At 47.7% G+C, this 12,949-nt stretch overlaps 1 protein-coding gene across 6 annotated transcripts in view; it reads left to right on the top strand.

The window, feature by feature from the left end:
• The window catches only part of SLC31A1 (solute carrier family 31 member 1), an 80,286-nt gene extending 68,821 nt beyond the window's left edge, over positions 1-11,465 (top strand). For all 6 annotated transcript variants that reach the window (XM_038374626.2, XM_038374633.2, XM_038374630.2 and 3 more), the window contains 3 exons: positions 9,146-9,218; positions 9,598-9,766; positions 10,215-11,465. In XM_038374626.2, the coding sequence (XP_038230554.1) occupies positions 9,146-9,218; positions 9,598-9,766; positions 10,215-10,416 (444 nt within the window). In that variant the 3' untranslated portion in view covers positions 10,417-11,465. The remainder of the gene's footprint in view (positions 1-9,145; positions 9,219-9,597; positions 9,767-10,214) is intronic.
• Positions 11,466-12,949: the final 1,484 nt, after the last annotated feature.

Raw genomic sequence — 12,949 nt, 5'->3', positions numbered from 1 at the left:
CAAGTGACCTGTGCCCCATGCTGCAGAGGAAGGTGAAAAACCCCCAGGGCCTCTGCCAATCTGCCCTGGGGGAAAATTCCTTCCCGATCCCAAATATGGCGATCAGCTAAACCCTGAGCATGTGGGCAAGACTCACCAGCCAGACACCCAGGAAAGAATTCATAGAATCATAGAATCATAGAATATCAGGGTTGGAAGGGACCCCAGAAGGTCATCTAGTCCAACCCCCTGCTCAAAGCAGGACCAAGTCCCAGTTAAATCATCCCAGCCAGGGCTTTGTCAAGCCTGACCTTAAAAACCTCTAAGGAAGGAGATTCTACCACCTCCCTAGGTAACGCATTCCAGTGTTTCACCACCCTCTTAGTGAAAAAGTTTTTCCTAATATCCAATCTAAACCTCCCCCATTGCAACTTGAGACCATTACTCCTCGTTCTGTCATCTGCTACCATTGAGAACAGTCTAGAGCCATCCTCTTTGAAACCCCCTTTCAGGTAGTTGAAAGCAGCTATCAAATCCCCCCTCATTCTTCTCTTCTGCAGACTAAACAATCCCAGCTCCCTCAGCCTCTCCTCATAAGTCATGTGCTCTAGACCCCTAATCATTTTTGTTGCCCTTCGTTGTACTCTTTCCAATTTATCCACATCCTTCCTGTAGTGTGGGGCCCAAAACTGGACACAGTACTCCAGATGAGGCCTCACCAGTGTCGAATAGAGGGGAACGATCACGTCCCTCGATCTGCTCGCTATGCCCCTACTTATACATCCCAAAATGCCATTGGCCTTCTTGGCAACAAGGGCACACTGCTGACTCATATCCAGCTTCTCGTCCACTGTCACCCCTAGGTCCTTTTCCGCAGAACTGCTGCCGAGCCATTCGGTCCCTAGTCTGTAGCGGTGCATTGGATTCTTCCATCCTAAGTGCAGGACCCTGCACTTATCCTTATTGAACCTCATTAGATTTCTTTTGGCCCAATCCTCCAATTTGTCTAGGTCCTTCTGTATCCTATCCCTCCCCTCCAGCGTATCTACCACTCCTCCCAGTTTAGTATCATCCGCAAATTTGCTGAGAGTGCAATCCACACCATCCTCCAGATCATTTATGAAGATATTGAACAAAACGGGCCCCAGGACCGACCCCTGGGGCACTCCACTTGACACCGGCTGCCAACTAGACATGGAGTAATTCTCTGTAGTAACTCGTATCCCACCCCATCTAACATCCCATCACAGGCCATTGGACATGTCTACCGCTAGTAGTCGAAGATCAATTAATTGCCAGAATTAGACTATCCCATCATATCATCTCCTCCATAAACTTATCAAGCTTTGTTTTGAAGCCAGATATGTCTTTTGCCCCCACTTCTTCCCTTGGAAGGCTGTTCCAGAACTTCACTCCTCTGATGGTTAGAAACCTTCGTCTAATTTCAAGTCTAAACTTTCTGATGGCAGGTTTATATCCATTTGTTCTTGTGTCCACATTGGTACTGAGCTTAAATAATTCTTCTCCCTCTCTGGTATTTATCCCTCTGATATATTTATAGAGAGCAATCATATCTCCCCTCAGCCTTCTTTTGGTTAGGCTAAACAAGCCAAGCTCCTTGAGTCTCCTTTCATAAGACAGGTTTTCCATTCCTCGGATCATCCTAGTAGCCCTTCTCTGTACCTGTCCCAGTTTGAATTCATCCTTCTTAAACATGGGAGACCAAAACTGCACACAGTATTCCAGGTGAGGTCTCACCAGTGCCTTGTATAATGGTACTAACACCTCTTTATCTCTACTGGAAATACACCACCTGATGCATCCCAAGACCGCATTAGATTTTTCACGGCCATATCACATTGGCGGCTCATAGTCATCCTGTGATCAGCCAATACTCCGAGGTCCTTCTCCTCCTCTGTTATTTCCAAGTGATGCGTCCCCAGACCTTGCACTTTGCACTATTGAATTTCATCCTATTACTATTACTCCAGTTTACAAGGTCATCCAGATCTATGATATCCCGGTCCTTCTCTGTATTGGCCATACCTCCCAGCTTTGTGTCATCCGCAAACTTTATTAGGACATTCCCGCTTTTTGTGCCAAGATCAGTAATAAAAAGATTAAATAAGATTGGTCCCAAAACCGATCCCTGAGGAACCCCACTAGTAACCTCCCTCCAGTCTGACAGTTCACCTTTCAGTGTGACCCGCTGTAGTCTCCCCTTTAACTAATTCCTTATCCACCTTTCAATTTTCATATTGACCCCCATCTTTTCCAATTTAGCTAATAATTCTCCATGTGGAACCATATCAAATGCCTTACTGAAATCGAGGTAAATTAGATCCACTGCGTTCCCTTTGTCTAAAAAACCTGTTACCTTCTCAAAGAAGGGATCAGGTTGGTTTGACACAATCTACCTTTTGTATAGCCATGTTGTGTTTTGTCCCAATTACCATTGACCTCAATGTCCTAAACTACTTTCTCCTTCAAAATTTTTTCCAAGACCTTGCATGCTACAGATGTCAAACTAACAGGCTTGTAGTAACCTGGATTGCTTTTTTTACCTTTCTTAAAAATAGGAACTATGTTAGCAATTCTCCAGTCATACAGTACAACCCCTGAGTTTAGAGATTGATTTAAAATTCTTGCTAACGGGCTTGCAATTTCATGTGCTAGTTCCTTTAATATTCTTGAATGAAGATTATCCGGCCCCCTGATTTAGTCCCATTAAACTGTTGAAGTTTGGCTTCTACCTCGGATGTGGTAATATCTACCTCCATATCCTCATTTCCATTTGTCGTCCTACCATTATCCCTAAGCTCCTCATTAAAGACTGAGGCAAAGTTTTTGTTTAGATATTGTGCCATGCCTAGATTATCCTTAACCTCCACTCAATCCTCCGTGTTAAGGGGTCCCACTTCTTCTTCTTTCTTTGTATTCTTCTTATTTATATGGCTATAGAATCTTTTTTGCTGCAGGATGGCTACCTTTTGCTACAGGATGGCTACCTCTGGGTACCCAGAAGCCTCCTGCTGTGAGACAAGCCCAAGAAAGAAACCAACAGAACTCCACTGGCCATCACATACAGTCCTCAGCTAAAACCTCTCCAACACATCATCAGTGATCTACAACCCATCCTGGACAATGATCCCTCACTTTCACAGGCCTTGGGAAGCAGGCCAGTCCTCACCCACAGACAACCCCCCAACCTGAAGCATATTCTCACCAGCAATGACACATTGCACCTGAAGTGAGCTGTAGCTCACGAAAGCTTATGCTCTAATAAATTTGTTAGTCTCTAAGGTGCCACAAGTACTCCTTTTCTTATTGCACCATAGTAACTCTAACTCAGGAACTAATCCATACAACAAACCTCAATGCCAACTCTGCCCACATATCTACACCAGCAACACCATCACAGGACCTAACCAGATCAGCCACACCATCACCGGTTCATTCACCTACACCATCACCAATATAATATACGCCATCATATGCCAGCAATGCCCCTCTGCTATGTACATCAGCCAAACTGGACAGTTCCTATGTAAAAGGATAAATGGACACAAACCAGATATTAGGAATGGCAATATATAAAGACCTGTAGGAGAACACTTCAATCTCCCTGGACACACAATAACAGATTTAAACGTAGCCATCCTGCAGCAAAGAAACTTCAGGACCAGACTTCAAAGAGAAACTGCTGAGCTTCAGTTCCTTTGCAAATTTGACACCATCAGCTCAGGATTAAACAAAGAATGTGAATGGCTCGCCAACTACAAAAGCAGTTTCTCCTCCCTTGGGGATCACACCTCAACTGCTAGAAGAGGGCCTCATCCTTCCTGATTGAACTAACCTCGTTATCTCTAGCCTGATTCTTGCTTGCATATTTATACCTGCCTCTGGAAATTTCCACTACATGCATCTGACAAAGTGGGTATTCACCCACAAAAGCTTATGCTCCAATACGTCTGTTAGTCCGTAAGGTGCCACAGGACTCTTTGCTGCTTTTACAGATCCAGACTAACACGGCTATCCCTCTGATACTTGAGATCTATTTTTGTTTATCCTTCCATTTAGTTTGAACTGAATTAGCTCATGATCGCTCAAACCAAGGTTGTCCCCTACAATCATTTCTTCTGTGAGGTCCTCACTGCTCACCAAAACCAAATATAAAATGGCACTCAGTGTTCCGCAGCTGTAGCTGACACTGATTGTTGCTAGTAGAACTCTTTGCCTAGAGCGCTGACTCCAGTGGGGCACTTTGTGGTAGGGTTGCCAACTTTCTATTTGCAGAAAACCAAACACCCTTGCCCCGCCCCCGCTTACTCCATTCCCCCCCCCGCCTTCATCGCTCATTCTCCCCCACACTTGCTCATTTTCACCGGGATGGGGCAGGGGGTTGGAGTGTGGCAGGGGGTGAGGGCTCCAGCTGGGGCAGCGGGCTCTGGAATGGGCCCAAAAATGAGGGGTTCAGGGTGCAGGAGGGGGCTCAGGTCTGGGGTAGGGGGTGGGGTGCAGGAGGGGGTGAAGGCTCTGAGCTGGAGGTGCAGGCCCTGGAGTTGGGCTGGGGATGAGGGGTTTGGGGTACAGGAGGGGGCTCTGGGCTGGGGCAGGAGGTTGAGGTGTGGGATGCAGGTTCTGAGAGGGAGTTTGGGTACAGGAGGGGTTCAGGGCTGGAGCAGGGGGTTGGGGCATGGACTCCAGGGGGTGCTTACGTCAGGTGACTCCCAGGAAGCTACCGGAATCTCCTTCTGGCTCCTAGCCTAGGAATAGGGGCAGCCAGGTGGTTCTGAGCACCGCCCCTTCCTGCAGGCGCCACCCCCACAGCTCCCATTGGCCGAGCTGGCACTCGGGGCGGGCACAGTGGGCAGAGCCCCCATGGCTGCCCCTACACCTAGGAGCCAGAGGGAGGCAGTGCTGACCAGAGCTGCTAGGGTCCCTTTTCAACCAGGCGTTCTCGTCGAAAACCGTATGCCTGGCAACCCTTACTGTGTGGGAAGATCGGATGTATGATCAGGCCATTGCTTGTAGCCCCCTTCTCTGTCCCTGTAGTATGATGGGGTTTGCTTCTTACTGATTCTGTCTTTCACCGCCCTTGGGGCTGTGACTGGCTTGAATTAGGCCTGGTCTTCACGAGGAAATTAGGTGGTTAAACCAAACTAACCCCATTGTAGACAATGCTAGGTTGATGGGAGATTCTCCCATTGACATAGCTACCGCCCTCCGGGAGGTGCTGACAGGAGAATCCCTCCTGTTGGCCTAGGTGGTGTCTTCACTGAAGCACCACTCCTGCATTTTAAGTGTCGACAAGGCCTTAAGCTTAATTGAGAGTTTACCAGAAAACCTGCTCCTGAACATAATTTGTTTTAGTGCCAAAATGTGCATCAGAGAATATCAGGGTTGGAAGGGACCTCAGGAGGTCATCTAGTCCAACCCCCTGCTCAAAGCAGGACCAATCCCCAACTAAATCATTCCAGTCAGGCCTTTGTCAAGCCTGATCTTGAAAACCTCTAAGGAAGGAGATTCCACCACCTCCCGAGGTAACCCATTCCAGTGCTTCACCACCCTCCTAGTAAAAGCAGTTTTCCTAACATCCAACCTAAACCTCCCCCACTGCAACTTGAGACCATTACTCCTTGTTCTGTCATCTGCTACCACTGAGAACAGTCTAGATCCATCCTCTTTGGAACCCCCCCCCCAGGCAGTTGAAAGCAGCTATCAAATCCCCCCTCATTCTTCTCTTCTGCAGACTAAATAATCCCAGTTCCCTCAGCCTCTCCTCATAAGTCATGTGCTCCAGCCCCCTAATCATTTTTGTTGCCCTCCACTGGACTCCTTCCAATTTTTCCATATCCTTCTTCTAGTGGGGGGCCCAAAACTGGACACAGTACTCCAGATGAGGCCTCACCAATGTCGAATAGAGGGGAACAATCACGTCCCTCCATCTGCTGGCAATGCTTCTACTTATGAAGCCCAAAATGCCATTAGCCTTCTTGGCAACAAGGGCACACTGTTGACTCATATCCAGCTTCTCGTCCACTGTAACCCCTAGGTCCTTTTCTGCAGTACTGCTGCCTACCCACTCGGTCCTTAGCCTGTAGCAGTTCATGGGATTCTTCCTTCCTAAGTGCAGGACTCTGCACGTGTCCTTGTTGAACCTCATCAGATTTCTTTTGGCCCAATCCTCTAATTTGTCTACGTCCCTCTGTATCCTATCCCTACCCTCCAGCATATCTACCACTACTCCCAGTTTAGTGTCATCTGAAAACTTACTGAGGGTTCAGTCCACGCCATCCTCCAGATCATTAATGAAGATACTGAACAAAACCAGCCTGAGGACTGACCCTTGGGGCACTCTGCTTGATACCAGCTGCCAACTAGACATGGAGCCCGATGATCTAATCAGCTTTCTATCCACCTTATAGTCCATTCATCCAGCCCATACTTCTTTAGCTTGCTGGGAAGAATACTGTGGGAGACCGTATCAAAAGCTTTGCTAAAGTCAAGGAAGAACACGTCCACTGCTTTCCCCTCATCCACAGAGCCAGTTATCTTGTCATAGAAGGCAATTAGTTTAGTCAGGCATGACTTGCTCTTAGTGAATCCATGCTGACTGTTCCTGATCACTTTCCTCTCCTCTAAGTGCTTCAGAATTGATTCCTTGAGGACCTGCTCCATTAATTTTCCAAGGACTGAGGTGAGGCTTACGGGCCTGAAGTTCCCTGGATCCTCCTCCTTCCCTTTTTTAAAGATGGGCACTACATTAGCCTTTTTCCAGTCATCCAGGACCTCCCCCGATCGCCACAAGTTTTCAAAGATAATGGCCAATGGCTCTGCAATCACATCCCCCAACTCCTTTAGCACCCTTGCATGCAGTGCATCCGGCCCCATGGACTTGTGCTCGTCCAGCTTTTCTAAATAGTCCTGAACCACTTCTTTCTTCACAGAGGACTGGTCACCTCCTCCCCATGCTGTGCTGCCCAGTGCAGTAGTCTGGGAGCTGACCTTGTTCGTGAAGACAGAGGCAAAAAAAGCATTGAGTACATTTGCTTTTTCCACATCCTCTGTCACTAGGTTGCCTCCCCCATTCTGTAAGGGGCCCACACTTTCCTTGACCACCTTCTTGTTACTAACATACCTGTAGAAACCCTTCTTGTTATTCTTAATATCCCTTGCTAGCTGCAACTCCAAGTGTGATTTGGCCTTCCTGATTTCACTCCTGCAAGCCTGAGCAATAATTTTATACGCCTCCCTGGTCATTTGTCCAATCTTTCACTTCTTGTAAGCTTCTTTTTTGTGTTTAAGATCAGCAAGGATTTCACTGTTTAGCCAAGCTGGTCACCCGCCATATTTACTATTCTTTCTACACATGGGGATGATTTGTCCTTGCAACCTCAATAAGGATTCTTTAAAATACAGCCAGCTCTCCTGGACTCCTTTCCCCTTCATGTTACTCTCTCAGGGAATCCTGCCCATCAGTTACCTGAGGGAGTCAAAGTCTGCTATTCTGAAGTCCAGGGTCCGTATTCTTCTGTTCCTGAACTCGACCATCTCATGGTCACTGCCTCCCAGGTTCCCATCCACTTTTGCTTCCCCTACTAATTCTTCCCTGTTTGTGAGCAGCAGGTCAAGAAGAGCTCTGCTCCTAGTTGGTTCCTCCAGCACTTGCACCAGGAAATTGTCCCCTACACTTTCAAAAAAACTTCCTGGATTGTCTGTGCTGTGCTGTATTGCTCTCCCAGCAGATATCGGGGTGATTGAAGTCCCCTATGAGAACCAGAGCCTGTGATCTAGTAACTTCTGTTAGTTGCCTGAACAAAAAGCATCCTCTCTCTGTGTTCTGTGTTTAATTTACATTGTCATCTTTTAATAACCTGAAGACATCTGCCAGTAAGATTCAAAGAGGGGAGAAAATCCACTAGATCTTTTTAACCCTGAAAAATAAAACAATGGTGCATCGCCACAGAACCTTGCATCTTCAGACAACACACTGGGCACACCTTAATGACCTACATGGAATCACTTTTTAAAAAGAAATTAACAAAACAATAAAAGCCCTTTATTTAAGTTATAGGTAGGCTTTGAAGGGTGAGATTTTTCTGGATAATTTTTAATAACCGTGCACACACAAACTGACAAAAAAAATCCATTGATGATGATTGAAATTTACATATAGGCAAAGTAAGAAAAATGCTGCTTGAGAACTTTTAGAGTAAAATCCAGTGGCTTTTCAATTAAAATTGTTACAAATGGACAAGTGACTAGTTACAGCTGTAACTGGAATGTGCACAGCAATACCTAGCACTGCGGTCTGTGTTTCTGCTACACTAGGTTTGCTGTAGAACAGGGGTGGGCAAACTTTTTGGCCCGATGGCCACATTGGGGTGCGAAACTGTATGGATGGCTGGGTAGGGAAGGTTGTGCCCTCCAAACAGCCTGGCCCCCGCCCCCTATTCACCCCCTCCCACTTCCTGCCCCCTGCAGAACCCTCAATCCATCCAACCCTCCCCTGCTCCTTGTCCCCTGACTGCCCCCTCCCAGGACCCCCTGCCCCAAACCACCCCCTCCATCCAACCCCCGTGCTCCCTGACCCCTATCCACACCCCTGCCCCCTGACAGATCCCCCGGGACTCTCACCCCTATCCAAACACCCCTGCTCCCTGTTCCTGGACTGCACCCCCCCAGAAACTCTGCCCCTTGATCCCTGTCCCCTGACTGCCCCCTGGGATCCCCTACCCCTTATCCAACCTACCCCACGCCGCCCCACCCCCTTACCATACTGCTCAGAGCAGCAGGAGCTCGCAGCCCCCCCGCCCAGACGGAGCCAGCCGCCTGAGACTGCTGGGGAGGGGGAACAGCAGGGGAGGGGCGGGGGCTAGCCTCCCTGACTAGGAGCTCAAGGACCAGGCAGGATGGTCCCGTGAGCCGGATGTGGCCTGCGGGCCGTAGTTTGCCCACCGCTGCTGTAGAATGTTATTTCAACTATGTACTTAGTTACTGACCAGAATGGACTGCCCCCAAGGTTCACTCTAGTTATATTGGCACAAAGTCCTTCCATTTAATTTCCTAAGGGCTTGTCTGTGTGTTCTGTGAAGCTCTGTCTCCCTCCCTTGGAGCTTAGGCATCTTGCTGAGGTTTTAAATGATTTTTCTGTCTTGTCCAGGACATGACTTTCCACTTCAGCTACAAGAACGTGCCACTGCTGTTTTCTGGACTGGTGATCAATACATCTGGAGGTTAGTACAGCTATGTTAGCAAAGCGGCTGACTTGCTGCTCACCCCAGGCCAAACCAAAGGCTTGCTACTTAGCAGTCTTGTCTGAATGACCCTATCCCATGAGGTCAGAGGTTCCTAGAGTGTCCTGGGCAAGGTGGTTAACAGGTTGGTAATTGGGGCACAGAGGCTGAAGGTGATGGGACGTCACTATTGAAGTGTTGTACAGCCTTAGTGAATGTGGTTGAGAGTTTCACTTTATGGAATTGGACGTCGCACTCCCTGGGGCCTGTGCACTGAGAGCTGTTTGTTGGATGGTTAGGTGCTTTTCTCTGTGTGCTTGAAGCAGACAACTCATTCTGTGCAGTCAGTAACCTTGTTCTATCCTTTCCTGTCTATCAGAAATGGCTGGTGCTTTCGTCGCAGTCTTCTTCCTAGCCATGTTTTATGAGGGCCTCAAAATAGCCCGGGAGAGTCTGCTCCGTAAATCACAAGTCAGCATTCGCTACAACTCCATGCCTGTCCCGGGACCAAATGGCACCACTTTGATGGAGACGCACAAAACAGTCGGGTAAGAATCCACTTTCCTTCTAACACCAACGCTGCTCATCTCAGCAGAAAACACAGGGAAGACTGAAACAGAAAATTCTAGGCAGATCAAATAGTCCTCTGCAGTAAAACTAACTTCATGCTTGTACACGCTTCATCCTATACAAACTATAAATACAGGGAACCTGCAGCTCCCTTTTCCAGGGGGAAGGGAATGCAACAGCTACTCTTCACAAGCCACTTGAGGCCCTTTTAACGAAGGGGAAACAGAATAAAAGCAGGGGAAGCTCATAGGGATGTGGGATGCTGTTTCCAGATTTGAATTTGGCCTTTACTGTCCCAACTGTCTTGGTGTTTCATGGCCACCTTGGCATTCCCAGCCCATGGGTTATTTTCTGTCTGTGGGGAAACTGCATTTCCCATCCTGTGACTCTTGTTCACTAACTGGTCATCCTTTTCTGATTCCTCAGACAACAGATGCTGAGCTTCCCTCATCTCCTGCAGACAGTGCTGCACATCATACAAGTGGTAGTCAGTTACTTCCTCATGCTGATCTTCATGACCTACAATGCATACCTCTGCATAGCTGTGGCAGCAGGCGCAGGCACTGGCTACTTCCTCTTCAGCTGGAAAAAGGCAGTTGTTGTGGATATCACGGAGCACTGCCATTAATGCTGGACACAGCGCGAGAGCCTCTCTCTATCCCTTCCCTTGCTCTAACTGCAGTCACCAAGAGGATGGGGATCATTCCCCGGCTGACTGAGAACCAACAATAACCATGAAAATCAGTGTGTGTTTTACCACCAGTGTTCTAGTCAGGACAATGCCTGGGCAGCTCACAGGGATTCCTGGTGTTGGGGATTTCTAACCAAGCAGCCTGGCACCCACACTAGATGGACCAGCTCTTGAGGTCACACCAGAGCCACCCTTGACCACAATTTATGTTGCATTTGTAGATTGTTCCCTGATTGAAATTATATAGCAAGTAGAAATTTACGAGATTATTGAAATGTCCTTTTAAAACATTTTATTTGTAAAGAATAAATGCTCAGATCTGGGGGATTTTATGAATGGTCGATAAAGGCGCCAGTATGTGACAATGGCTGTTTTAATTTTCTAAAAAAATCTGTGCTTAATGCCTGGGGGAGGAAGGCGGGGATATGACTGACCTCTGGGCCAGCCACACCCTCTGGGACAGTTTGTAGAAAGTTATGTCCACAAAATTACAGAGTGCTGCTGGTAAATCACCAGAGGCCTAATGGGCTCAGGTCTGCTCCGAGAAGCGTGCACCATTCTTATTAACTCCAGTGGGCATGTTGTATCTATGTGTATCTGGGCTAGCCTGGGGCCGCTTTCAAGCATACAGGTGTGTTTAATGTGGCTGGTTTTCTGCTGTATCCTTGCTCTGCTCAGCTATGAACAGTAGGAACATTTCAAACTGGCCACTTCGGTTTACTGATCATGGAAATGTACTCCCAAATGCAAATCAGGAATTGCATTTTTAAGTAGCAGAAAGAGACTTTAAATAAAGCATTGAAGCCCTGTTGATTTCATCTCGATTTGCAGCCATGTGCTGTTAGAGACTCAGATTTGTCATTCAGTGAAAATTGTCAGCATCTGGCTCTATTGTTCTGACTGTTTATAATATTGTGATTTCTTTTTTCTTTCCGGTTAAACCAAGTGACATGAAGAAAGCTATTAAAGGTAGACGTTTCTGGAGAGGAGATTCCTTGGCTGGGCTGGCAGGTAAAGAACCAAACTTGTATAGGGAGGATATAGCAGCCTTAAAACTTGCTCCTCTTCGATGAGGGTTGGGGGATAAGAGACTGTAGGATCAGTAAAAGGAGTTCCAACCCTGAGGACTCTTTTTTGTCATAATCACCAAACCTGGAACTTCTCAACATGGCTGTGCTGGAGCAACCAATGCCAATGTCAGAGCTGGGTAGCAGCCAGCGGAGAGCTTCCCACCCTCCAGCCAGGCCCCTCGTGCTAGGAGCACAACAGATCTCACGAACAAGGCAGGGTTCAGGTCTTGCTGGGAGATCCTGGGAATACCCAGATGCTGTGGGCAGCAGGGTTGATTCAATAGTTGGTTGTCTTCCCTCTGAGTCGCAGCTAAGCAGTGGAAGTAGGGAATTCTGTGTTGCTAGGGTGCTAGAGATGAGATGTAAAGCTGAGTTCCTGACCCCTTGTTAAAGAGCCCTTGTTTTCTGGGAAGAAAGGCTGCTGGCCTGATTCTGATGGGAGAAATGCTGTGCTGCCTCCTCAAATCCCCTTGCAGCTTAACTGTTTATTTTACCCCTTATCTCCTGTCCTAAGTGGCTGTGTGGTGTGAAATGGCTGCTCGGTTCTTGACGTGATCTCTGTATATTGTTAGGCCACAGTATGAGGACCAAGAACAATCCTGGGCTCTTGGAGCCCTTCTTGACCTGGCTGTGGGAAAGATGGGCCTGGGTCTCTCCCAAAGAATGTCGTGGAACGAATGGGAAAACTGGAGAACTGCTGCTATTCAGAGTTGATTAGCTTATTTGTAAGATACTTTGGGATGAAAGATGCTACAGAAATGCCATTTGTTGTACAGACCCTGAATGGGATATGAGAGGCAGGGCTGTGTGGTCTTGAGCAGCCTGTCACACAAACTTTACTATCCCCAGATGCTCTGAAATTAAATAAAATCACCAGAGGGTGAGAAATGGCAGAGGCAAAGAAGAAAAAGCTAGTTTTGCCCAGTGGATGCATGGTCAGTGCGGCCTTAGAATCAGTCCCAAGATGAACTCCAGCTCATGTTCTGGTCGTGTCCAAATAGCCACTGACCTCTCAGCACATTGTGGTTTGCTGCTACTTCAAGCAACTGCTGACAGCAGTTAATGTCCCAGAAAGCTATGGGCTCAGCTGTGGTGAACTGGCAGTAGCTTTTGTCACAGCGTACTCCTTTTAGAGTCTCTAAGTGCCTGAATCGCGGGAGAGGAGGAAGACAGCGCCAGGACTGGTGGGTGATAAATGGAGCTGGGGGAAGGGGGGTGGAGAGTATAGGTGGGAGATTATGGCAAGATAATGTGAGAACTAGGCTGCAGCATATAAACAGTGCGTCCTTTTGAGAAGAGTATCTCTACATTCACATACTCTGACAGCTTTCAGTACAGAGAGAGACGGTGAGTCCAAAGCTCCCTTAGACTGTAAGCTGTCTGGGGCAGGGTGTGTGTGC

The sequence above is a fragment of the Dermochelys coriacea genome, chromosome 16 (genome assembly GCF_009764565.3).
Source record: "Dermochelys coriacea isolate rDerCor1 chromosome 16, rDerCor1.pri.v4, whole genome shotgun sequence".
NCBI classification, from domain to species: Eukaryota; Metazoa; Chordata; order Testudines; family Dermochelyidae; genus Dermochelys; species Dermochelys coriacea.
Note: the sequence above shows the minus strand (reverse complement) of the source record. Positions and strands in the feature narration are given on the sequence as shown.